Source organism: Ursus maritimus, unplaced genomic scaffold (assembly GCF_017311325.1).
Source record: "Ursus maritimus isolate PB19 unplaced genomic scaffold, ASM1731132v1 scaffold_22, whole genome shotgun sequence".
Classification (NCBI taxonomy): domain Eukaryota; kingdom Metazoa; phylum Chordata; class Mammalia; order Carnivora; family Ursidae; genus Ursus; species Ursus maritimus.
The window spans coordinates 38,408,824-38,436,413 of NW_024424675.1; the positions used below are offsets into that span (position 1 = coordinate 38,408,824).

The 27,590-nt window shown below is 47.1% G+C and overlaps 1 protein-coding gene across 1 annotated transcript in view; it reads right to left on the bottom strand.

Annotated features, from left to right (window-relative positions):
• Positions 1–2,968: 2,968 nt before the first annotated feature.
• The window catches only part of ZFP64 (ZFP64 zinc finger protein), an 82,246-nt gene continuing 57,624 nt past the window's right edge, over positions 2,969–27,590 (bottom strand). The window contains exons 6-9 of the mRNA XM_040638487.1: positions 16,724–16,873; positions 16,421–16,483; positions 7,612–7,863; positions 2,969–4,837 (exon numbers count right to left, since the gene is read on the bottom strand). Coding sequence (XP_040494421.1) covers positions 4,128–4,837; positions 7,612–7,863; positions 16,421–16,483; positions 16,724–16,873 — 1,175 coding nt within the window. The 3' untranslated portion in view covers positions 2,969–4,127. The remainder of the gene's footprint in view (positions 4,838–7,611; positions 7,864–16,420; positions 16,484–16,723; positions 16,874–27,590) is intronic.

Below are 27,590 nucleotides of genomic sequence, written 5' to 3' on the forward strand. Positions count from 1 at the left end.
AATGCAAATGCCATTCATCGTGAGGTCTGAATGGAATCGTGCAGAGGAACACCACGGTTCCCCATGCTCGTTCCTTCTACGCAGAGGAGGATGGCTGGCTGGCCAACCACGGTTACGACAGTTTCTGTACCAGCGACGCAGACAGGTTTCCTTCTTAGGCAAATTTTTTTCTTCCTTCACAGGACCAGCTACATAATCTGCAGGGTCTGATGCCAGATGAAAACACAGGACTCTTTGTTTAAAAATTAAGAATTTCAGGATGGCAAGAGCAGAGCACGCAATCGAGTGTAGGGCCCTTTGTGACAGCACAGGGGGCAGGTCTATGAGGATAGCCCTGCTCCTTCAACGGGAGCAGCTGTGCCCCCGCTGCACATTAGAATCACTTGAATTCCAGAAAATACCCCTGTCCCGCACCGCTGCCTCCAAGATAGATTCCATATACCTAAGAGCTTCCCAGGGGACTGTGGCCACTGTTGAGACCCACTGGACTTAGACAAATACCATGGACCAACATCCATCAAGAGCAGGCAAAGACAGACCCAATAAAGTCCAGACAAAAGAGAAGTGTTCATGTACAGAACACCCTGGGTGTTCAGGGATGTGAGCCAGGTGTTTCCTAGGAAAGTCCTCTCCAACTTTCAGGAGGCTACATGACTGCTCAGGGGCAGAGAACACTCATGGCCTAGCAACTCTTTCCAGGTTTTAACTTGGCACAGTCTACTCCAGCGACACCATCTCCCAGCCCCCTTCACAATAGCAACGCTGTAGGACCAGCCAGGTAACCAGGGGAGGTGTGCAAAAGTTCACGTAAAACTTCCTGGCAGTGTTAAGGGGAAGGGGCATGGCCTTTTCCACCTGGTTGGAGCTTAAGGTGGTGCCATCTTGGACCACGTGTGGAAGATCCAGAGTGGGGAGAAGACAGAAGCCACGTTCCCCAACACCAGAAGGTCACAGTACTAGTTCTCGGTTATTTTCCAATCTGCCTTCCCCCAAACAAGAGAAACAGGCAAGCAGGTACACCAACCTTGGTTTTGTTTTACACCAGCTGATTTAATCATTAAGTCAAATGCCTGAAGTGGCACATTTAGAGAAGCAAATGGAGAATCTGAGTCTCCAGCTGGATATCAGCCAGACACTACTGCCAGAGGCTGGGGCTTCCTCACATCCTTCCTCCTCAACCCCATTAACTTATGTCAAAAGGCTTCTTTGGGATTGTCCACATCACCCTGCTCAATTTATTACTTTAAAAAAATTTTCTGAGACCCAGCCTAGCATTTTGTTAACATGGACTCCGGAGCTACCCTGCCAGGGGCTGAAACCCAAGTCTGTTCTAGAAGTTTCTTCACCTTTATGCTTCCAGTTTTTTCATTTGGACAAGAGGCAGGGATCAGGGTGAGGTGGGTAAGGCAGTCCCCTCAGGTGCCAACAGAAAGTGGTGCCCCAAATCTCACTGATCAAGGTCAATATTTTAATGCAATTTTACGTGAAGCTAGGATTCAACTCTGTCCCTGCACAGCTGGCCCTAATTCCCAGGTCACCTTTTTAAGATATTTTTATTTATTTGAGAGAGAGAGAAAGAGAACGAGCAGAGGAAGGGCAGAGGGAGAGGGAGAAGCAGACTCCCTGCAGAGATCCTTGATCCCAGGATCGAGCCCCACGTGGGGCTTGATCCCAGGATCCTGGGATCATGACCTGAGCCGAAGGCAGACGCTTAACTGACTGAGCCACCCAGGCGCCCCAAAGCACACGACTATGCCCATTTGCTTACCTATTATTTCCAGCTAGTTACAATGACAGAATTGAGAAACTGTGCTGCAACAGAAGAGATGAGCAGAGCTGAATAGCTTCATCAGAGACAAAGGCAAGCAAAGTCCAAAATATTTACAATCTGGCCCTTGACTGAAAAAGTCCACCTACACCTGTTTTGGGTGAATCAAACTGCAAACATACTCAATTTCCCCTTTCAGACACATATTGACCTTGCAAAGGGAGACACAGAAACTTGGCCTTTCCGGTCTGTACCAGGTCAGCAGCCCCTTAGCCATCATGGCTGTTTTTCACAGTTCTGTCATTATCTATGTATTTGAAGTCTCATCCTAGAAGAGTTTACTCTTCCACTTCCTGAGTTGTTCTATAAAGTTTTACTGGAACGCAGACACGTTCATTCTTTCTCTTATAGCCAACGGCTGCTTTTGTGCTAAAGCCAGAGTTTCCTCACAAGAGAGACCTTATGGCCCCACAATGCCTCCAATCTATCTGGTCTGGAACTCTGCGTGGACCTCTGCTCTATGGGGAACCCAAATTTGCTGGGTGATACCTAGGGTGGACCTCAGACCTCTGAAGTCCATACAACTGGGGGAAAAAAAAAACTTCTAAAAAGGCTTTCCTGTTGGGGTGCCTTGGTAGCTCAGTCATTAAGCGTCTGCCTTCCGCTCAGATCATGATTCCAGGGTCCTGGGATCGAGTCCCGCATCGGGCCCCCTGCTCGGTGGGAAGCCTGCTTCTCCCTCTCCCACTCCCTCTGCTTGTGCTCCCTCTCTCGTTGTATCTGTCAAAGAAATAAAATCTTAAAAAGGCTTTCCTGTTTATCTGAAGAGCTGAGATACGAAAAGTTCGAGGAACGTTTATATGATTTCGATCTATGGGTTCCCACTTGAAAGGTCAACAGCCCTCTTGCTACTAGAACAGAAACACAGATAAGGCTCGTGACAAACAGAGGTGACACAGAATCTGTACAACGCACGGGCATTCAGTCACCAGACACTCTTCCGGACAATCAAAACAGTTCCAAAGCAAAGATTAATTCTATGGTGGGTCTTAGACATCATTCTCTCCTCACAACAAAGAGATCCGACTGTGTATCGTCATTCACCTGCTGCCACACTTAAATCAGGTATGTGCAAACAACAGAATTCATAACAAAATAAGCTACATGCCTTCCATAAGTAAACTGTTTATTCCCTTGTGTACAATCTATAAAAGTGTTCCCGTCCTTTTTCTCCTAGTTTACCAAAAACAATGGATCTATTTAATCGGTTTTAAAAGCACAGATGTTTAACTTGATGAGGGCACATAATTTGTATTAAAGACTGCACCTGAAGAAAAGATGCCAAGCAACGACACAACTGTGGATAAGTTGTATATCCACTGGCATTCCAGAGCCTTCTAAGTTTTGGCCGAAGTAAAACGTCCATCTACAAAAAGTCGGGATTTCCATTTGTTGGTTCAGCAAACACCAAGTACTTATTGCGATGAAAGACCCTAAGCTCAGGCTGTCTCGTGCATCACATGTCCCAGAAGAACCAAGCCGGGGCCCAATGCGCCCCGAGCGTTTTCTGTAGGAAGCATGTAAATGCAGTTTCACAACGCACACGTGAGGGCTCACCTAGTGTTAGCTTGATCTTTGGCGCCACCTACAGGTCAAGCTGCATTTCGCTTCACTGCAGCACTAAACCTGGAGAAATCCTGTGTCTCCCTAGAAAGCACTACTGAATGGTGTGGGGATGGCGAACCCCACACCATAACCAGTCTGATGGGAGAGTGTAAAGAAAAATGGAGCGTTCCTCTTACATCATTCTACAGCGGAGTCTGCCTTTTTATTATAAGACAATGATAAAAGGAACCACACGAACGCATAAGGCAAACACTCATAACCACCACCTAGGTTAAGAAATAGAACTTTCCCAGATGCCCCCAGGTCCTCCACGGAACGCACCCCCGTCGCCGTCTTAACCTTCCCCACTATACACATCAGTTTAGTTTCCCACGTGGTATAAACAGTTTCATAATTCCATCGGAGATGGATCAGTTTTAGGACTGGAATCCATCGAGAAACTATTCCTATTGGATAGAGCGGAGCGCAACGGACCCCCCCACTTTGGAAGGACTGGGTCAACTTGCGGAGCCGATGTTTGGAGGGAAGACAGCAACGTGGAGAGGTGTCTCCACGGTGTTGCTCTGGTGTCAGTTCTCATGCCAGCGACGGCAGCCACGGCCTCGAGGGCCTATAAAGTTGGAGCATCAGTCCCCAGAGCTGGAGACTCAAGTCTGGCTTGACGGCCTGCACGCGGAGGGCTGGACCACAGCATGTCTGGAATTCGGACAGCCAACCACCCTCTTTGGGTGAACTAGAGGAACTGGCTGGGCTCTGGGGACGTCTCCAGCTGGCCTGCGGAGACCAGGGTGCCCAGCTGCCCTGAGCCACTGCTTTCGGGCGGGAAGGTGACCAAGTCTGAGTTCTTGTTCTCACTCTGGTCATTGTGCTGTTTCTTATGGCATCTCAGGGAGTCGTCCCTGACGAAGGAGGCGCCGCAGGTCTCACAGCGGAAGGCCCGCTGGGTCACTATTTTGGCCACGTGCTGAGAGCTGCTCCCTCGGGGCCCTTCCTTGCCCTGCGGGGCCTGGTTCTCCGTTTTGGTCTCATCCCTGTGCACCTTGTCAATGTGCTTGGCCAGGCTGCTGGGCCGCTTGGTGTCGAAGCTGCAGAAGTCGCACTTGAACGGGCGGTCCTTGCAGTGCACCCGGCTGTGCACGCGCAGGGCCGCCGCGCTAGAGCACGAGTAGCTGCACTCGGGGCACTTCTCGGGGTGGTCAGCCTGGTGCAGCCGGCTGTGCTCCAGGAGGTCGGCCCGGTCCCGGCCCTGGAAGGAGCAGTGCAGGCACTTGAACGTGTGCTTGATGCGGATGTGCGACTTGAGGTTTGCCTTCATGGTGCAGCGGACGTCGCAGAACTCGCACTTGAAAGGCTTCTCCCCCGAGTGCACGATCATGTGCCTTTTCAAGTCCGAGCTGATTTTGAACTTGGCGCTACAGAGCCAGCACTGGAAGGGGGTGTCCCCTAACAACGGAAGGTGTGTTTCCATTAGAGCAGGCAGGCAAATGAACTCCCCCCTCCCCGCCAAACATGCATCAGAACACCTGGTGCAGAGACAGTTGGGTCTTTGAGCTCCAACGACAGGGAGCTCCCTACCACCACCACTTACCATGTATGTTAACTTCTTTTATCCTCACGACAATCTCATGAGTGGGTATTATTACCCCCATTGAACAGATGGGGTAACGGAGACTTCAAGGTCAAATAGCAGGGATTTGAACTCAGGCACCATGGCATCCAAGTCCACACTCTTCACGAAGCCACTTTACTAGAATCTAGCTCGTTTAATCTAAGACCCCACACCAGACATGGAAGAGGCACAACTTATGTTACAACTGTTCCAAATCAAACCATGACTTATCGCTGACTCTAGCGTTTAAGCTATATTACATCAATTGGTTGGCTTGTATTACTAAAGTCTCAGTTACACAACGAGGCTGAATTTTATTTATAAGATTAATACAGGAATATGGCGGCAGGGGACAAATTCCTGAAGATCCATAGCCTGCTCTGTACTCTGGAGGCACTAAGGATTTTTAGTGCTTTTGGAGGTTGCTACTTTAATGATTCTCATCAGCTGAACATAAGCGAAGATGAGGATCTCACTTATTCTACACGTCCACCCTTTCCCCCAGCCGCCACCTCCATTGTGGGGTGTGTATCACACTCCTTGGGCATTACCTTCTACATTGGGGTAACAGTCTCCTAACTTTCAGCCCATCAGCTTGAGAGGGTTCTTGAGGGTTCCCTCGTCTTCACCATACTACCTCTTCCTAGTTCTCAGGGTGTTCACAATTGAAGTTCAAGAACATTTGCCTTCTGACCAGTGAATTCCCATGCTTTAACTAGTCGTTTTCAGGGTTAGAATCAAACTGTAATTTATGACCGGGTCTGTGTCATTCACCAGAGCCAGATCCTGCACCAGAATTCTGCCCACCTCCTTAGAGGGTCATTGTCACACCTGGGCCATTTGATAGTTGTTAGCATCAAGGTCAAATTGATTCTCTTTTCTTACATGCTCATTTGGGGTCACAGTTTAGCTTAATTCTTGACTGGACTGTGCATTGAGGAAAAAAGAATCTTGCCATAATCTCAAAAGTCCCCCAGTCTTTTAATTATGGAACATTTTAGATGAAATTTCTTGTGGATTTTGAGCTTCTGATTTATTGAATTTTCTTTTAAACCTTCAACATAGGAATCATCCTGATACTTCCCTTTACTGCAACCTGTTAGCTATATTCAGATATACATCAAATATGCCATGTTTTGTTTTCTCCCTGGAGAAGAGGTTATCTTCCAGTAACTTCCACTAGCATGATGGCTGGAAGTTTGATTTCTTGCCAGATTTTGTCTACTTTCTACTTGTATACTTCACAGAGTTTAGCTGGGTATAGAATTCATTTAAAATCATTTCCCAATTTTGAGGGCATTATTCCACTATCACCCTAGAAGCTAATACTACTGAAAAGGTTTTCTAGGTTTGACTCTGCCTATCCACTCCGTCTGTCCCACTTGGCATCTCGGGAATCCTTTCCACTCTCATGGCTCCTTAGAATTGAGAAATTTTTTCTCATTTGATTTTCTCATTTCTATTTTCTTTTTTTCCCCTAGACCTACCTAGTAACCAAACTTCCGGCTTCTTATTCTTTCTCAGTTATCCAAATCAGTTTTTTTTTTTTTTTCCTTCTAATCTCTGGAAAATTTCTTTGCCTTTGTAGCCAGCAACTCCAGTCTTAATTCATACTTTGTTCTACCTTTTCACAGAACTCTTCTTGGAGGAAACATTTCTGCTAGTGGGGAGATACCAATTAGAATTGAAGAATTCTTGCCTATGACCCAAGTACTCTGTTAACTCCAGGATTTGTTAGACTTGGGGCATTTTAGATCACTCATTTCCTGCCAATGACTCATAATCCATAGTTGACATTTAGATTTAGGAAGAACAGACTGGTTTAAGGATTAGATATAGGTGGCCATGGGTTTTTACCTGCAATTGGGCAGTGTGGGCCATGTTGCCAATAGGCTTTAGCTTCTCCTCTGAGCTCTGTGGCCTCGGCTGTCTACATGCCAGTTCCAAGTCCAGAGCTCTCAGGGCAGTAAGACATTGGTTAGAAAGACTGAGAGGCAGCCACAGAGTTGGGAGCCATTTGTCTGCTGGAAGAGTTTTTTTTTTTTTTTAAACAGTTTCAGATGTCAGCATATTCCATCCGCTTACCATCTTCTATGAATTCATTGAAAAGCCTCATTTTCTGAGCCTCCTTGTGAGCCCCCCAATTCCCATTTTTCTGTGCCATGATGAATTGGTTGATTCTATCTATTGCTATTCAGTGGGGTCTCACAAAGGGAAGATAAAGCTCTCTGCAAAGTCTAATTTCTAGCACTAGAAGTCTATGATTTGCAGTTCCGGTCAACTAATTTTGCTACGTTTCTGAATTTAGCCATGTGATCGGTTTATGTGAAGTGACTGAAACACCTAGTTTATCCATCAAGACTTTCGAGAGACATCCTTTGCTTCACTGCTGTATGGGGAACTCATCCCCAGCTGCGGCCTATGTCGCCAAGTCGGAAAACCCAGCTGTCAGACTTTCAGGTTTTACTGAAAATTGCCATCTTGGTGGAAAACACAGAAATTCCTTTCCTTTCAGCCACCAAGTCATCTTGGTCGCTTGTGTTCGCGCGCGATGAAGTTACGAAACTGGACAACAAGGCAGGCACGGGTTCCCAGGCCAGGGACCTACCTGTGTGCGAGCGCAGGTGCACGGTGAGCTGGCTGGAGTTGCGGCTGGCGTAGGGGCAGAGCTGGCACTTGTAGGGCCGCTCGTCCGAGTGGATGCGGAGGTGCTTCTTGAGGCTGCTGCTGTCCACGGCGGCGTAGTCACACAAGTGACACTTGTGGGGCTTCACGCTGGTGTGACAACGCATGTGCATGGTCAGGTTGTCCTTCCGGCTGAAGCACTTATCACAGAACTCACACTTGTGGGGCTTGTCTCCTTCAAACACATAAGGAAGATTCAAGGTTTTAAGGGTTTCTCTGTGAAGGTGACTGCAAAGAGAGCTGACCCAGATGGGAGCCTGGGCATGGGGGTCTGCCTCGTCCTTCTGTCCAGATGTCCCGACAGGAAGATACTGACGTACATGGTTCAGCACGTTGGGAAATGAGAAGGTGTGCTAGTCATGCATGGCTCACAAATTTTAAAGAATCCTAAGGAACAGGTAAGATTAGGTTGAAGGAGAAAATCAGAGGCCAAACCCTGTTTCGGGAAAAGGGAGTGGTTACAGAAGCATTCAAGATCAAGTGTAGAGATCTGGGAACAGCCTTCACGGCTCACAGAGAATGGCCAGGTTGACTCCTCCCTTACTTGTACCAAACTATAGCAGCAATGGTGTCTACCCCGGGCTGTCAGAAAATGAGGGTCTTACACCACAGAAACAGTGCATAAAACCTCACGTAGTTAGAGATACTCTAGAGAACTCTAGAGAACAGAACCCCAAGGCCAGAGCATTTCCTCTAGTGCTCCATTTCCTCCCCTACAACCACTCCAGACTGATCGCTTACAAATAAAAAAATCTACCCAATAACCAAATGCTTGGGGGAAAGCTAGACCCAGGAAGACACACCCAACTCAAGAAGTTGAGGTTCTAAAAGCAAACAATTGCCATAATTCCAATTCTCCTGGGGACTCTCCAGACTCCAAGGTGACAAGCAGAAAGGATGTCAGAAGAGGACTTTGAATATGGAGTTGAAGAATCCCCCAGAAGGCTGTCTGAAAGGACAAGAGGGAAAGGACAAGACATGAAAGCCAGGTCTAGATGGTCCAGGACGGAGCGGAGAAAATAGTTATTTCTCAACACTACCAACAGCTCCAGGTCTTAAATGGCTTATCTGGAGGCAGAGTGATACAGTTTCAGAAGCCCAAGAAGGAGCTCTTACAACTTTCAGAAAGAAATGCTCAGATCAGTGTGTAATTCCTCAGACAAGGGGAGTGGTGTCTGCAAAGTTCTATAGAAACTATTTAAATCGAGTTCTATACTTAATAGCATGCAGTGGTTAGAGAAAATAAAGCCAGCTGATGACTCAGAGCATCACACTTGAACTGTGTACATCACAAAAAAGGAAGTGGATAAGCTGTGGGATATAGTAAAATGGGAAGTATTGCTTCCAAACCACAAGAGAACCATACAGGAAGACAATAGAACACAAGTAAAAGTCAAACTATGTATAAGTAAAAACAGATTAAGTTTCCCTGTTAAGTTTTAACACATTTTAAAAATCAGCTTAAAGCCCCTAAGGTACATAAATATTTCAGGAAAATGCTAGGAGTATCAAATATGGGGCAAAACAGAAATCCTGGTGAAAGCCACTAAAAGAATTCATACCGAAAAGATAAAACCAAATAGATGTGACTTAAACTTACGAATCTGACACGGTTTCCCAAAAGGTTTTTCAAAAGTCAGGGGATATTTTAAGACAATTTTTGTTTAAGAACCAAAATCAGATTACAAACTCCCTAGAGATGGACAGGGAAAGCTCTGTGTGTCAAAACCTATAGCCTCACCCTGCTTTCAAAAGGATGTTTGTAGACTTAATTTCTAACAAACGGCTGGAAGTGAACTATGCGATTCAACGAACTAGAAAAATCAAGATACACAGCAGTTAATCCATATAAACAAAATACGGTCAAGAAGGGAGGTTTGCTCAAGATACCAATACCCCAGGGTCCTGGAGCTCAGCGTCATTGCCTTTTTGGCCAAGTAATCCTTTGCTGGAGGCTGTGACTACCTGGTTGAGAACCATTCCAACAGACACTGGAAAAGAAAAAGGGGACCTCAGATTAAGTCCATCATGGCTTAAGTAGAACCTTACCCCCAACCAAATAAGACTTGATAACACGGATAATGGTCTAGGAAGATACCACATTACAAAGTCTGAACCAGGAGAAAACCGATCAGTGACAAAGTTGCTAAGTCAGAGACGAACCCCAAGGTGAACTATGCACTGTTCAATTATTCACTAGTGGTCCCTTTCCCAGGAAAATTCTGCCTCCTAGTCCCACAGACCATAGGCTTGGGCACATGCCTTTTTCTGCCCAATGAGTTGGGATAGAAACGAAGGGATCACTCTCAGGCAGATGCTTTAAAGAGCCACTGTGTGGTTTACCACATTTCTCTTGCCCAGATGACCTGTAACATTCCAGATCAGAGTTTTTCAAATTTTTTTATTTGACAGAGTGAGCGTGCGGGCACAAAAGCAGGGGAAGCGGCAGGCAGAAGGAGAGGGAGAAGCAGGCTCCCCACTGAGCAGGGAGCCCCATGTGGGGCTCGATCCCAGGAGCCTGGGATCATCACCTGAGCTCAAGGCAGACGCTTAACTAGCTGAGCCACCCAGGCATGCACACACGCAGCCCCCCCCCCCCAAATCAGAGGGTTAATTTAGGGCTTGTGGATAAGATTTAGGGGGTACAAGACCTCATATAACAATTAGGTTTTTATTTCTACTACCTCTAACTGGAATTCAGCATTTCTACCCATTACGTAATCAACAAACCCAATAATGGTAACGGAGATCCTGGCCAAGAGACAGGAGCAGTGTTCATACCATGTCACACTTGCCGCAGCTCTGAGGGATTACTGACGCTCATCACTACTTCACAATTAAGAGGTAGTAGCTGGTCTGCTAACGCTCAACTCCGGGTTTTCTTAGTGTTCCTGCTGCACCTACCAATCATCTGGGGGCTGAGGAAGGGCTCATTAAAGTGGGTTTTCCCCCCAGCTTTGGGATATAATGGATGTGACATTAAGGTGTGTGATGATTTCATACAAGTATATGCTGAGAAAGGATTACCACCATAAGGTTAGTTAATACCTCCTTCACCTTCGATATTTACTGTCTTTGTGGTGAGAACATTGAAGATCTACTGTTAGTAGTACAGACTTGAAAGTTGCTAACAATCGCCACACTGTACATCAGCTTCCTAGAACTCACTCGTCTTAGAACTGGACCCTTTGACCAACATTTCCCATTTCTCAAGTCAAACTTACAGAGAGAGTAAAGTGTAGTTTGTGTCCGTGCATCTGGGTTGGCCCGGAGATTCGGGGTTTTGTTTTTTTGTTTTTTAAAGATTTTATTTGAGACAGTGAGAGAGGGAACACAAGCAGGGGGAGTGGGAGAGGAAGAAGCAGGCTCCCCGCTGAGCAGGGGGCCCAATGCGGGGCTCGATCCTAGGACCCTGGGATCATGACCTGAGCCGAAGGCAGATGCTTAACAACAGGGCTACCCAGGCACCCCAGATTCGGGGTTTCTCAAGCTCCCAGGTGAGGCTGACACAGCTGGTGTTTACCATACTGAAGGTAGCAGGGGTGTATGTATTAAAATACCACACGTTTAACACTGATAGAACTTGTACTGAAATATAGTTTAATGGGATTTAATTTAAAAACATTCTGGGAAGGGTCCATAAGGTTCACAAAATTGCCAGAAGTCCACGGCAGGGAAAAAAAAAAAAAGTCAAGACCGCCTTTTCTGGCATGTTCCAGCCAGAGGCCGTTCCACCGGCCAGGTCCAGACAGAAGGCTGCCCAAGGTGCAGAGTGGTGACTGACTCTGGGGGACACTGGGAGGAACTGAGCTGTGTTTATTTGTCCCAGAGATGGACACTGTCCTCACAGCCTAATCTACACTCTCTCCATCCGCTGAAAAAGTCAGAAGCAGAGAGCATTGTGGGTATGCTCTATCAAGTCTTCCAGGAACAGGGTTTCCACATTCACTTTACTGTCTACGGCACAGGGAAAGAAAAAACGGCCCCCACCCCCACTCACTTTGTGACCAATTAACCCGGATTCCAGTGCTACGTGAGGAAATAGGATAAAAAAAATAGCAATACTATAAGTCAACCTCCTTTACTAAGCTAAATAAATGTTGCATGAGCATCTTAAACATTTACAATTCAACTATTTTTGATTAAAAATTTTCATCCAGGATCCTGGCATTTGGGGTAGAAGAAATGGAACTTTAGAGGTAAAAAAACAAAAAACAAAAACAAAAAAACCCCCAAAACCCAAAATCAAGGCCTTGCTTTCCAAGAGGTCTCTAATGTCAGCACACCCAGCTTTCTAACCTACTCTCCCCCAAATAAGCCCACAGCAAGCCCCCATTCTGTGCACACAGGGGCTCCCTCTGAGCGTCCGCCCCGCCTCACTCCCTGCATTAGCCTGTCAGACTCCACCTCCACGGTCTCAAAGCGCAGTCTGTGAGCGCCTGGGGGTCCCGGAGTCTCCTCCTGTCGAGTCTGCTGTCAGAAGTTATCTTCATCCTACTACGAAGATGGGACTTGTCCTTTTTCATTGTTGCCATTCACCTGCTATGGGGGCACCTGGACAGAGCTGCAGGTGCCTGACTCGGATCACCAGCTCCCGCAGCAGAACGGGATTCTTCCCGGCCGGGCCCTCCCAGTGAACCCAGAGCCAGTTTCCCTTAGGAATAGGCTTTCCAGCAGCAAAACCTATTACCTATATTAAGTCTCTCCCCCAAAGCCTTTTTAACACCGTGTAATGAAATAAGAAGGCAGACCAAAGTACAGAGTCTTGAGAACAAGCCATTGTGTGTGTGTGTGTGGGGGGGGGGCGGGAAGCAGCATTTCGAGGGGGCAGATGTCAGTTTCACTTGAAAGAACAGACCCACTGTGGCTTTTTCAAATTTGGGATTTGGTGAATATTTTCTTCAGAATGAACTATGTGAGCCTGTCATTCCAAGGATGATCACCGACAATGTTGCAGTGGTTAACATCCCAGCTCTAACCCCAAAGTTAGGATTTCGGAACATCTATCCCCTACCCTGGGCATGCAGTTTCCTGGTATTTAGATTTTTCTGGAGAGATTGCGAATATTAACAACTGATTTTTTTTTTCTATTATAAAATGGGTCAATGTTTGGAAGGATTATATAAGTTGGTAAACCAGTATTTTCCAAGTGGCCAATGTAGGACAGGTCAAGAAAAATCAAGCACAGGTACGAGCCATTCAAAAAGTAAACAGAACAATGGGTTTTATTGGTTTGAAAAGTTTATGGATATGGCTCCAGATTCTATACATCAACTGATCCTTAAGAAACTACCCTTGGGGCACCTGGGTAGCTCAGTCCATTAAGCATCCGATTCTTGGTTTCAGCTCAGGTCATTTTCTCATGAGTCACGGGATCGAGTCCTGCTCTGTGTGAAGATTCTCTCTCCCTCTGCCCCTCCCACCACTCGCGCGCTCTATCTTGAAAAAAGTTGAAGAAACTTCCCTCTGTTGTGTTTTGGTAGAATATTAAAGATTATCTGAAAACGCTATCAACAGAATATTCCATTTCGGACCACAGGTGAGGCACCAGATTTTTCTTCAGATCCTTCAAAACACAGCAATGGATTATATGCAGGTGTGAGTATCCTGCCAACTTGAGATTTACAAAGGTACAGATAATACCACTGGTCACATTTTTTTGGGGAAAATAGTTACTTCTCATAAAAGTATTGCTATAAGGAGCTTACAGGGTTTTTTTGTTTTTGTTTTTAAATTCTGAGTAATCTCTCCACCCAATGTGGGGCTCAAACTCACGATCCCGAGATTAACAGTTGCATGTTCTCCTGCCCCGAGCTAGCCAGCCACTCTGGCTGTTATTTTTAAGTGGATACATATTTTAAATTTGGTTTTATTTTACTGCAGTAACTATAGATCAAACAAACTTGGGGGTGGGGGAGAGCTTTAATTTTTAGATGTAAAAGGATCACAACAGTGTTTTGAGAACCACGGTTGTATCCATTCGGCAAAGGTCCAGCCTACCCTTTAAAAGATCACCTGCACGTAGCGCCCTCCCCGCCTCTCCCAGCTTGCTCAGGAATGCCCCTCAGCCCACACGTCAGTTCTTTTTCTTGTAAGTAGAACCCTTGCTCTATAAGCTGGGAACGTGGCCAGAGTCAAGACTTTTCTCCCAGCCTTCATTTCCATAGCCTGGAAGGGCCATGTGACTATGTTCTGGCCTAACAGGCATGAACCCAAGTGATGGGTAACTTCTACTATATACCTTAAATCGGGGGGTGGAGGCAGTAAGCCAGCTCAGACCACACCAACATGGTCTACACACTTGGGATGTCAAAGCAGCAACATAGGAGTCTGAGTCCCCGAAACCACGGGGCTGTCTACCATACCTAACTTGGACTATTTTAACACAGAAATATCTTGGTTTTAAGCCACCATCAGTTGGGTCTCACTATTAATCATAAGGGATCCTGTTTCTGGGTCATGTCTTGAGGGAGAGATGATGTAAATCCCCCAGACCCCTCTCTTTTACAACAGTTAAGATATTCAGAGAACTACAGCATTCGCCTTGGACACAGAAATAGCCAAAATATCTGCTAGAGAAGCCATCTGTCTGCCCTTCTGTATCACTAAGTCTGAACCCCACCAGGGACAGGGCCTTACCTACTCTCTGCATCCCCATCATGCTCTCTATTATTCCAATAGAACATTAATCCAACCCCTGCCTATCTTTCTAGGTCCACCTTGGCACTGTTCACATTTGGGGGTCTGGGAATTCTTTGTCATAGGGACTGACCTGTGTATCCTAGGAATTTAGAGGCACCTCTAGCCCCACCCACAAGGTAGCAATAGTACCACCCCGGCAGAGAGACTGCTCAAGCGACCAACCAGCTTTGAAGTTGCCTTAACCAGTCATGGTTGGCGGGGTTTCCTTTGTTCAGATGGCTTCTGCAATCTGCATGCTCCTGCTGACCTCATCCTGGTAGCCCGGTCCTTTCAAGGACAGGATCAACAATCCCTTCACTAAGAGGCCTTTCATGACCTTTCCTGGCAAAGAGGACCCTTCTCTTATTTGCACAGCACGATGCCCATTTTTAGCAGAGACTACTAATTGCCCAGAAAGTGGTCCTCCTAATGGAGCTCCCGAGTTTTGTGGTTTCTAGAAGCCACTACCCAGTGCCCCCTGATGCCTGAGGTGGCTCATATCCCACTAGTCACCAGGGATGCTGCTGGGGGGTGGAGCGGGGCATGGACCAAGGGAGGGATGTTGTGAGCCCCTCCCCTGCTTCTGCTTTCCACTAGTTAACAGAGCAGTTGCCTTGTACCTGGAGATGAAGCTTTAATTTAAGGATGACAGAGCCATTCTACCAGCTGTAGAGTACTCCTTCAGTTGTACTTGAGAGGAACTTGATTATGTTTAAGCCACTTGGTTTGGTTTCTGTAAGAGCCAACAGACCAATAGCTTTTTAATTTTTAAAGATTTGACAGAGAGAGTATACAAGCAGGGGAAGCTGCAGGCTCCCACTGAGCAGACAGTCCAACATGGGGATCATGACCTGAACCGAAGGCAGACACTTAACCGACTGAGCCATGCAGGCGGTCCTAAATTTTTTTTTTTTTTTTTTACAAAGTGTGCACATGTGAGCACACATGAGCAGGGGGTAGGGCAGAGGGAGAGGGAGAAGCAGACTCCCCGCTGAGTACAGGGCTCCACACGGGGATCAATCCCAGGACCCCGAGATCACGACCTGAGCTGAAGGCAGACACTTAACCGAGTTACCCAGGTATCCCTTAATTTTTTAAAGTTTTAGTCCTCTCTACACCCAGTGTAGGGTCCAAACTCACAGCCCCCAGATCAATGGTTGCACGCTCTCCTAAGCCAGCCAGGCGCCCCACAGACCACTATCTTAACTTCCACAGGCTCCTACGGGGTCTACACCAGAGACCAAAAAGTGGGCAAAGTTTTTGTGAAGAGCCAGATAGTAAATGCCTTTAGCTTTGTGCATTGTGCAGTTTTTCTGGCAACGACTCACTAATGCCACTGTAGGGGCCGAAGCAGCCACAGATGACAAATGAGCTTCACAGGCCATAGTGTGCAGACCCTGAGTATAGATCATAGAAATTCCTTTGCTCCAGCATCTCTTATTTCTCCATATTCTCAGTAGCTGGCTGCTCTCAAGAAGGAACCGTTAAGAAGCAACCTTATTACTCTTTTTAAAGATTTGAGGGAGACGCGCGTGTGTGCGCACAGAGGGGAGAGAAGGCGAAGGGAAAGGGAGAAGCAGACTCCCCGCTGAGCGGGGAGCCTGACGTGGGGCTGGATCCCAGGACCCTGGGATCATGACCTGAACCGAAGGCAGGCGCTTAAACGACGGAGCCACCCAGGCGTCCACGACCTTATCTGAGGTTTACTAGGGCCATGAGGCCTCTTTGTAGCCCGTCCTCACCAACGTCTCCAACTAGCTCACACCTCCCAAGCCTTTGCACCTGCTGTTCCCTCTGCTGGAATGTTCCTTGTCTTGTCTGGTTACTTAGCCATCTCAGAGTTTAAGCAGAAAGCCTTTCAGGAACAGTCCGATCTCCTACAACCAGTTCTCCCAGGACGCACCCCCCAGCCGCTGTTTAGGTCCCGGCCCACCCCACCAGACCATTTCGTGAGGCAGAGACCATCTCTGTCCTGCCTACCACTATATGCCAGCGCTTAAACTCCTACCCACTTCCTTCAACATTAACGGTGCGAACAAATGGACACCTACCTGTGTGGATTCTCAGATGGCGGTCCAAATCTTTCATGCCGTGAACAGTTTTGAAGTGGCAACCTAGTAGAAAAAAAATCCAGCTTTTCTTAGAATAGAGCCTCAAGAAGGAAGCTACTATACACCCGAGGTTCTGGGAAGTCGCGCCGAGTCTGACGCCACCGGCGGCTTAGAACGCACCGAATGCGCCTGCGCGGTGGCTGCGCGGAGCAGGGCACGGACTCAGCAGGTGAAGGAGGCGGAGCTCGCCCGCCAGCGCCCCGCACGGAGAAGGGGCTCCGCGCGTTCAAGTTCATGTTTCACCTGGATAGCAACAGTTGAAGGTCCTTTCTCCGAGCGTCACCGTTTGTTCCTTGGACTCTGAGGGAAGCGCCAAGGCGGGGGCTTTCTGGTCGTCACTGCTGCCCGTGGAGGGACACGTTGGTTTGGGAACATTATCTTCTAATTCTGAAGCTGAAATGGAGACAGAAAGTGTTAATTTCTCAAAAACCACCACAGTAAGTCTTATAAGCAGGATTGTTTTACTTCCCTTCATCACCTCTCCAAAAAAAAAAAAAAAAAAAAAAAAAAAAATCATTAAAAATGGAAAGCCGCGTACACCCCAGCCTTACAGAAGTCCTTTCTTGAACTACCAACTTCCAGAAAATACAGAGGACAAGGAACATGGAAACAGGACAGACACAACTGGCAAGATCCAGGCTGCAAAACGTTGCAACCGGGCTTCTCGAACGACCTGGTGAAAACTTAGCTTGTAAAACATTTTCGGATCCATCACAGGCTGCTACTTTTATAAAATATAACACAAATTACTAGTGAAATACAACAACAACAACAAAAGGCCCAACATTAGGGATGGCAGAAGGCTGGTCCAGCAATGTCAAGCTATTTTTCAAAGCTTACTCGATTTCTGAATTTGTTTTGTCTCCATTCAGGAGACCGACCACACTTCAAGCACCACTGATCTCCTGGACAAAATAACACTGTTTCAGCAAATCACTTAAAGATGGAGGGGGGAAAAAACCAACGACTTGAAAGGAGGACTTGTGGTATCAGGAGGTTACTTGGATCCTGATTTAAACATATTGTAAGAGCCATTTAAGACCAGGACAAGCATGAACACTAAAGTGGTTTTTTTCTTTTGGGGTGTGTGTGTGAAGATGAAATTAAGAGTTTTTAAAGAGCATTCTACTAGTTTAGGGATGGATATTTACAAGTTGTTTAGATATGGGATAATCCAGGACAGGGGAATAGCGGGACAGAAGAAACAAGCCCAGCCATGCGTCATTAATTGTTGAAGCCCAGCCCCAGGTACATGGGAGTTCGTGGCATCATGTTCTTTACTATGGTAGAATCATGTGCAATTGACGTTTTTGTGGGCCAACATGGTCAGATAGTTTCATGTGGTTCAATCTAATATGGAGGTTTAAAAATTTCTGTAAAAACCCAAGCGTTCCTGCAAGATTATAAAGTGATTTCTTTCCAAACAGATTTAAATCCAGGGAATAAAGAGGTGCTGTCAATGTCTGAAGTTAAAAATAAATAAAGATACTGACTAGTATATAAATTAGAAGCCAAAGGCTGGGACCTTTTCTGCTCCACGTAGAGAAGGTGGATTCCATTTTCAGTGAGAGGTTTGTCAAGGTAAACCTCTTACCATGAGAAGCTAGTGAACTTGGTGTGGGCTTCAGCTCTTAGGCACAGGGCTTGCTTAGTTACTTGCTAACTGAAACGGAACCTTTCTGAACCTCAGTTTACTCCTTTGAAAAAGGGATCACGGACCTGCCGCAGAGCTGCAGGGTTAAGAGAACAATGTAAATTCTCAGGACATCACCCAGCCTGTGCCTTGTAAACACGATTCAGGAATAAAGGATTGCAGAGGTCCCATCTGAATAGTGGTGGTGCTCAAAGCCCCTTAACAGGGTCTAGAACAAGTGAGCTAATCTTGTGGCTCTCCACTAAGGGTCATTTTGCCCCCAGAGGACATTTGGGAATGCTTGGGGACATTTTTGATGGTCATATGTACACACGTATATAGGTGACCATGTGGGCATCTAGCAAGTAGAGGCCAGGGATGTTGCTAAACATACAGGAGAGCCCCCACACCTGTATCCGAGTCACTTCAGTTGTGGGTTTTCAATGTAGCTTCCCAGTGCTCACCCCAGATAACTTGGGGTGAGGGTGGTTAAGGGTAGATCCCAGGAACCTACATTTCGGAAGCCCTGCCCCATGATTCCATCATATACTCCAAGCCCTTGCTACTTGAAGGGTGGTCCCCAGAGCTCTAACATCAGCATAATGGGGAAGCTTGTTAGAAATGCAGAACCTTAGGTCCCAGCCAACAGAATCAATCAGCACTTTAACAAGATCCCCAGGTGATTCCTACGCACATTAAAAACAGGAGTAGCCCACTGCCAAGGCACTGCTTCTCCAACAGGTACATCAGGACTACATGGAGGGCTTGTTAAGGCTCAGGTGGCTTGGGCTCCTCCTTTAGAGAGTTCCTGATTCAGCAGATGTGGAGTAGAGCTGGTCATTTTTTCATTTCTAACAAGTGCCCACTGACGCTCATCTGGCAACCACACTTTTGAAAACTGCTCTGTGGGAAGGGGAACTGGTGCAGAGATGCTGAAAGCTGCAGGGCTAGAAGTTTTCAGCTGATCAGAACCCACACTGGCCAGATCTGAACGAAGCCCATCACTGTGCCCCTCAGAGGAAAACCCCAAACCTTGCATTACCTTAGCAATCTGTATTAAAGAAAACCATTCAGCTCTTGAGGATTTTTAATCCCAGAGAAACCAAGAAAGATTGAAAAGTGAAATCTAAGTGAGAGGTTTTAAGGCACAGTGGCTTGGGGAACGGACTGGAAAGCCAGCTGCTAAGTTTCAAATTTCAGTTCTATCATTTATTAGATGTGTGACCCCGGAGAAGTTTCTCAACTTCCCTGTACCTCAATTTCCACACCTAAAATGGGGATCATGGCCCTTCTCTCCTAGGTTTAGGTGAAGATTAATTCCTTTAGTATATGTAAGAGGACCTGGTACATAAGTCAACACTATATGAACATTGATTTTGTTCATTGATGGGTACCTGTGAGCCACCAGATTCTGCAATGGAGGGAAATGCATTGTGCCATGAAAACTTGGAAACCGGCAGAAGAGACTGATGGGTTAAAGCCATAAAAAAAGCTATCCAGGGGTGCCTGGGTGGCTCAGTCGGTTAAGCGTCTGCCTTCAGCTCAGGTCATGATCTCAGGGTCCTGGGATCCAGGCTCATGGCGGGCTCCCTGCTCAGCCGGGAGTCTGCTTCTCCCTCTCCCACTACCCACGGCTCGCGCTCGCTCTCGCTCTCACTTTCAAAAATCTTAAAACTATCCAATGCCAGAAAGGGTCATCCAAGTAGAATGCGGAGTGGCATGAAGGGCCTCCCAAAGAGAGACTTCTTTACTTTTAAACACCCAGGAAACCAGGCCAGTCTGGAAGCCCACGCTCTCCTGAAAACTGTACAGCTAGGGCATAGACCCTTCTAGTATGAAAGTGGGGGTGGGCCACATGATAGAATCTAGTTTAGTACAGTGGACATTTTTACCCTATGAAAAACCACTGTTCCTTTTCTAAGGTTACCCTGTTTTGTTTTGTTTTTTTTAAACTGAAGTTTATGAATTGACCTGCTCCATTTTATTTCTTCCAAAACCTACGTCAGTTGCAAAGCCATTTGCAAATTAACGGTGGCCCACCCCTGCTCACTTTGGGGTGTGTGTGTGGGGAAGCCTAAACAAACCTCAAAAAAGGAGGTGGGCCTTTGTTCAGCTGGACAGACCTAAAATGCAGAGGGAAAACCCACATCAGTTGGAAGGTTGCTTTTTCTCTACAGGGTGGCTGGTGCTTAATTCTGATTGTGCCCTGCTCCCACAGGGGGCACCCCAAATACCTCACAATGCAGCACACCCTAAGCCTTCTAAACAGGGCGTCTCCAGGAGGCGTCTTCACAGCAGTGTACGCAAGAACAAAAGGAGCCAAGGCACTGAGCAACAGCCAGGGGTCACTCAGGTTATTGTCTTGTAGAACTGCTTCCCCCCAAGATTCAACACCCCCAATAATACTCTCCAGTTCCTCTTTTATGGAGGATCAGCAGGGGCCCTGCCCGCTGCCGCCCCCCCCCTCCCGTTGCAGCCTGTGTCCATTATAGTCCTTAGGCACAAAGGTAGTTATGGTCTTTTGGTTAATGGTAGTTCCATCCAGCCAAATTTTAGTTTTAGGTACTATTATTTCCTAAGTAGTTTCATTACACTTCTCCCCTCCACTACCTCCTTGGGTGTGTGGTCATCAAAGCCCACCGGACCGACCTGCACTGCTGGAAGTCTGAGGCTTACTCACAGAGCCCCCCCGAGATCCCCCTGCTCCCTTTCTGGGCCGAAAGAACTTAGGGGAGGAGGAGAAAAAAGTTCACTCAGAACTAGGAGATTATCAGTTAACTGCGGGGGGATGGGGGGGGTGGAGAGGAGATCGAGTGGGAATTTAGGTTATCTTAATCTGAGGGCAAGATAGTCAGAAGGGAAGTGCCTTAGAGATGCAGATTCTCCAACCCCACCTCGCCCCAGAGATTCCAATGGGGGCGGTGCCTAAGGGTAGACTGAGGAATTCAGCGAGTTCGCAAAGCTGCCCACCTGCAGTCTCTTCAGAAACCGAGGCTCCACTGACCGCAGGGTGAGAAATACTGCCCTGAGGACTTAGGGTAGTCGAGGGCCTCTGCGCGTCACCCGGAGCCCCTCCACCAGCCACTTGTAGGCCAGGTCAACCCGCAAAGTCCGATCATGGCACTGTTTTGCTCAACACACCCCTCCCTCCATAGCCTTATTTCAAGTAAAAGGGAAAGTCCTTACTGGAGCCCTTAGGTGCCCCATCATCCGTCGGACCTCATGTGACACCCCCCCCCCAGGCACCTTCAAGCCTCTCCCTCACAACCTTAAGGTTTTTACTCGATGATGCCCACCTCCGCGAGGCCCTCCCTGGACAACGCATTTGAAGTACCCCTCCCCCTCACCACATCTCTCCCTTCTCAGCTTCGTGAGTTTGCCTCCGCCGCTCACACCTAACACACCTTACGCCTCCGGGTTCTGTCTCGAGGGCTGTCTTTCTCGACCCCACTCAACCATAAACTCGAGAAAGACCAGAATTCTGTCTGCACATTCATCGCTATTGCCCTCCCCAGCGCCTAGCTCCAGGGCCGGGCAGAAACTCAGACATCCCCCCCAACCCCGGACGCGGGTCTCAGAACACCCACTTTCCAGGCACGCCCCACCAGGCCACCACCAAGGAGATCGGGGACCCGGGCGCCGGCGCGCCCCGAAGAGGGCCCTTAGAAAGGGTCTTGGAGCATCCTCCCAGCGTATCTGGGAGAGGAACCGCGATTTACTAGCGCTTGGGGGGAGCGGCATAGTTTACCCGAAGAATTTACAAGGAGGTGTAACTTGCAAAGGCGCAGGGCCAGGGCGCCGAGGTCCCAGCCCCAGCACTCGGGCTGGAGGCTTCCCCCGCCCTTCCACGCCCGGAGCCCCGCACCCGCGCGGGTCCCGGGACCATCCGAGAAACTGCCGGCAGCCCCGAGGCGGGGCATCCGCAGCACTACTCACCCGGCACCGCCGCCACCCTGGGGCCAGCCTCGGCGAACTCCCGGCGCTCGGGCTGCGGCTCCTTGGAGTTGAGGTGCTGAGGCTTGGCCTGCTTGCGCCGCGACATGGCGAGAGGAGCGCGGCCCCCGGCGAGTCGCTGCGAGTGGCCTGCCTCCCACAACCGCTTCCCGGAGTTCGGAAATTACCCCCCCGCTCCCCCGGCTGGAGCGCGCATGTCCTGACAATTCTGCTCCTCAGCCGAGCAGGGCGATTTATCAAGAACCCTGACGGCTGATTGGCTCGGAGCCAAGACCTTGGGGGTCCCGGGTAAGCGTGGTCCGCGCCCCGGCAGTCCGCACCACCTGAGAGCTCGTTAGAAATGCAGACTCTCGGGCTCCACCCCAGACCCGCTGAATCAGAATCTGCATTTTAACAAGCTCCCCAGGTGATTCGCATGCACATTAAAGTTTGAGAAACCATGTCTGCATTTTAACGAGATCCCCGGGTGATTCGTTTGCCCATTAAAATTTCAGAAGCACAGCTCTCCTCCAACTTTCATGTGCGCTCGAATCACTGGGGATCTCGTTAAAATGCAGATTCTGACTCAGTGGGTCTGGGGTGGGGCCTGAGCTTCGGTATTTCTAACGAGCTCCCAGGTGATACCACTGCCGAGGCCGGGCACAGGCCGTGTTTTTAGATTCTGACTTAATTAGTCTGGGCGGAAACCTGGGCTTTGGTATTTTTTTTTAAGCTCCCCAGGTTATTCTGATGTGCAGCCAAGGTTGAGAAGAACGACCTCCAGCATCTTCGCATTTAAAATTTAAATGAGGCCAGAGAATCGCCATCTGCAGATGAACCACTTTATTGAGGAGCCCGTTAAAAATGCAGATTCTGAAAGTTTTGGCTTCAGGCGGCAGAGCCCAGTAGTCTGTTTCTATACGGCGTCCCCAAACCCCACCCCATCCCTCGCGCGGTGACTCCGGAGCTCCAGGTCTAAGACCACACGCGCGGGAAGCCTCTGGGCCAACAGGGGCGTGGGCCCGCCCAGCAGGTGACTGAGGCGTGGGGGGAGGGGTGGGTTGAGCTAATTGGCGTTCGTGCTCAGACTGGCTGGAACCTTGATGAGACCCGAGGGGGACCCCTCCTTGCACCAGGTGAACGACATCCTACATCCCTCAGGTGTTTAGTTCCTACAGGTAGGAAGCCACCTACATCCCTCAGGTGTTTACTTTCTACAAATTGGGGAGTTGCTTAAGGCGGGGCTATGCCCTAAACTTGCCCAAACCTGCGAATCACGTGGGGGCCCTTGCTAGAAAAAACCCAGGTTCGGCTCTGAATCCGTGGGGGCGGAGGCCTGGGAGTCCGTGTATTTAACAGCACCCCTGGGGACAGCTGGCGCTGTGGCCGGGGCGGCCCCTTGGGGTTCACCAGCCGCCTGTCACTCGCCTTTTGTGGGGTTACCGTTAGCAAATCCTAGGGCAGGGCCTGCGAGAAGACGATTTTTGCATTTCTCAAAAACTGAGCTGTTTTTCTCCAACTTCCCGCTGATTTTCACATGGTGAATGGATTTTAGGGATGGTTGTGTAATACCAGGTGATGTCACTCAAGGTTAAATTATTTATCTATATATTTATGTATTCATGTGTTTACTTACGACTTTTTAGAAAAGTAATCTCTGCCCCCAACCTGGGGGTTGAACTCACTGCCTGGAGATCAAGAGTCGCTGGCTGTACCCCCTGAACCAACCAAGTGCCTCAAGGTTAAATTTTAGAGCCTGTCCTTTTTTTTTTTTTTTTTCCCAAAGCAACTTTTAAACTTTTCTTTGGGATGTGCGTGTAGCTACACATATACAGAAAGCCATTTGAAAACATATGTCTGTGCTTATGTTCATCGTATCTCTTGGAACGTCTCAGGAGGATACTGGATAAGCGGGACAGTGGTTGCCTCTGGGGAAGCCTACCCAGTCAGAAGGATGGGAGTTATCTGATACCCTTTATACTGACCGAGGTGTGTACATGAGTTTATATATAACATTTAGATAGCATTTTTGTCAGCTCAGGTGCACACAATTGGATTAATCCTTGCTTGGTACATGGCACTTGGTCATTACTGATCCATTGCTGGCTTACGTTTGGCTGCTTGTTTGTTCCCAGGCTTCTTAGGATATAGGAAATACCAGGGAACCCACCACCCAAAACTGGGAGCACAACCATAACCTGCATCTCTCTCATGTGGCCCCCTTCTCCAATTTCATGGCCATCAACCTAAACCCTACATTACTCATGCCTTTGCTTTATCTTTTCAGCAAGCTCTTTTGCACTTACATGTAATCTTCAACACAATTTTAATCTTTAAAGAACTTAAAAAGGGTATGTAACTTTCTAGGAATCTCCCCTCATTTACAATACTGCTAAAATCATCCAAATTGCTGTCACTGTCATTCGTCTGACTGTATAATATTCTATGGTGTGAAAATAGCAGTTTATTCATCTTCCCTCCCGTTAATGGGCACTTGGGTTGTATCCCAGTCTTTCTGAATCGTGTGGGTATGATCTATGATCCTTCTAAAAAGCGTCAGGGGTTAAGTGAATGTACACATTTTTGGATTGTAGGTGACTGTTTAAGGGATTATGCCGAAGTGGAGGCACCAGTTTACATTTCTGTCACCAAAGTAAGAAATACTGTGGGCCGCATTCTTTCCCATACTCGGTATTATCAGATGTCTTAATTAATATACAGATGTCAAATTAATATACAATGATATTTTGCTGTGGTCCTGATTTGCATTTTCCCTGCATGTATGGTTTCAACAAAAAAACAAAGCAAAAATTGTTTTTGACAAAAGGATAGCAACTGATTAAATTTCCTCTTTTTGGAAGGCATTGTAAAACTTTTTAATACATCTCTTCAAAGTTATGGTTGCACAATTCATTACTATGTTTGGTTTTAATGGCTTGACTTCAAGGGTCGGTCATAACTGAAAAATTGAAAACAAATATAGGGGCACCTGGCAGGCTCAGTCGGTAGAGCATATGCCTCTTGATCTAGGGGCTGTGAGTTCAAGCCCCACGTTGGGCATGGAGCTTACTAAAAAAAATTTTTATATATATATAAAACTCATAGATTAGAGATCTAAGTGAAAGCAGGGTATCATTCATTGGCTATGGTAAGACTGGATTCTCCTCCAATCTCCTTCACCAATTATACAAGTTGACTACTTGTTTTTTGAAATCCAGCTCATAAATACTCATCTTCCCTGATAATCAACCTGGGGCTTTTGCCAATTAAACTGAAGAGGGCGCATCACTACATCGTTAACAGTTGAATTTCAAACCCACTGCGTTTGGACAATGTTTAAACAGATCAGAAAATTCTGTTGCTAAGTTTAAACACGCAGAATGAGGTGTTTCCAGGTGACACCTTTTCATTGTCCTTCAGCAACAAAATCACGGAACAAGGAAACCATGGCCACACATGCATTTCCAAAATATTTTCACCACAGGGTGTTTCTCTTGAAAATGAGTTACTTTCTCATTCTTTATATATCATCTTCACCCTGATATATATATATATATACATATATACATATATATAATTTTTAAAAAGATTTTATTTATTTGACAGAGAGAGATAGCCAGTGAGAGAGGGAACACAAGCAAGGGGAGTGGGAGAAGGAGAAGCAGGCTCCCAGCTGAGGAGCCTGATGTGGGGCTCGATCCCATAACGCCGGGATCACGCCCTGAGCCGAAGGCAGACGCTTAACTGCTGTGCCACCCAGGCGCCCCTATTTTTTTTTTTTTAAATGCTTGTTGGGTAGTCCCCTTCAAGAGAAAGTCAAATTTTCAACGCTTGTCACTTTTTAAAGTAAAAATGGAAAATCTCGGTAATTTTGGTACCTTAAGTCTTTTGCCAAGAGATAAACGGTGCCCCTCTGAATTATACAAGATTCTCCTCCTCCCTCTGGATCTCTTTATAAAGCATTACAAAGATTGAGAGGCAGTAAAATGTAAATAACATATACTCTTAGAGCCAGTGTGAGTTGGAATCCTGGCTTTGTGACCGTGTGGTCCTGGGAAACCCGCTGTGTGCGCCAGTTTTCTCATCAATAAAATGGCAGTGCTAATACAGCTAGGGCGGGTACGGGGACAAAGAGATTTCTCTATGCAAAGGACAAAGAACAATGTCTAGTGCCAAGGTCGTACTCCCTAATGTTAACCATGACTATTTATAATAATAGAGTAAATGTATTAGTTTACAAATAATAGTTATGTATAATAATAGCTCTCACTCATCCAGAATTGGTGGTTCCAATTAATTAGGCACAGATATTGTTGTCTGTGGCAATAAGTTGGAAGCAAACAAACCTGTGTAGACTTCACCCAGCCCTTCTGAGTTGCATATTTTCTACGCTTTCATACCGGTTTCAGTATATGTGTATTGTTATTTTTTGAGATAGAGCATGGGGCGGGGAGGGAGAGAGAGACAAAGAATCTTAAGCAGGCTCCACACGCAGCGCAGAGCCTGACACGGGGCTCGATCTCACAACCCTGAGATCATGACTTGAGCAGAAATCAAGAGTCGGAGGCTTAACCAACTGAGCCACCCAGGCGCCCCAATATATGTATGTTAAATGAGGAATTCAAAGTGACTCATTTAATATTGCTCAAGTAATTGCTTTCTTTTTTAAGAGAAAAAGGCATTGCTCATCTGACTTCTGTTCTTGCCGCTACCTCTCCCCACTATGGATATAGGAATGAGTGAATGAATAAATGTTTATCCAGGTACAAATGATTCCCAAAGAGGGTCTAAAGGCAGACAGGAGCAAATCTGACTTCTTTCTCTGCCAGGAATTTATTCGTTCAACTGATAATTTTTTGAGTTCACAGGGTTGCTTGGCTCTGTTCCAGGTGTGAGGTATGGAGCGAAATGCAAGACAAACAAGACCCAGAGAATGAAAGAATGAATGAGTGCATGAGTTCATTTCGGATAAGGATGGGTGCCACAATCAAGAGGACATGGGGTGGTGTGAACCGAGAGTGAGTGGGTGGTATGGGGGAGGGTGGCGGAGTTTGGCTAGAAGTGACCTTTGAGACAATACCCGATGTCATAGACAGCCACGGGAAGAACCAGAGTTAGGGAGATAACAAGCAAAGGCTCTAAGAAGATCAGCTTGGGCGTGTTTGAAGGAAAGTAAGAAGCATCAGTGACTACTTGGTTCCCAGAAAAAAAAATAGGGCTCGTAAAAAGTTGAAAAAAAAAAAAAAAGTCCGAGCTCACTTATGATGAAAGAAATGCAAGTTAAAAAAAATTGAAATACCGTTTTTATCTTGTCTGAACAGGGAAGATTAAACACACACGTATTAGCAAAGGTGCATATATGCTGTGATCCAGCTATCCTCCCCCACACTGCACTTCTCACACTTACTGCTCTTGAGAATCACCTGGGGACCTTGTTAAATGCAGATTCTGACTCCAGTGTGTCTCAAAATTTAACACGAGTGCAGATCACCTGGGGACCTTGTTAAGGAGCAGATTGTGGTTTCAGTGCTTCTCAGCCCTTAA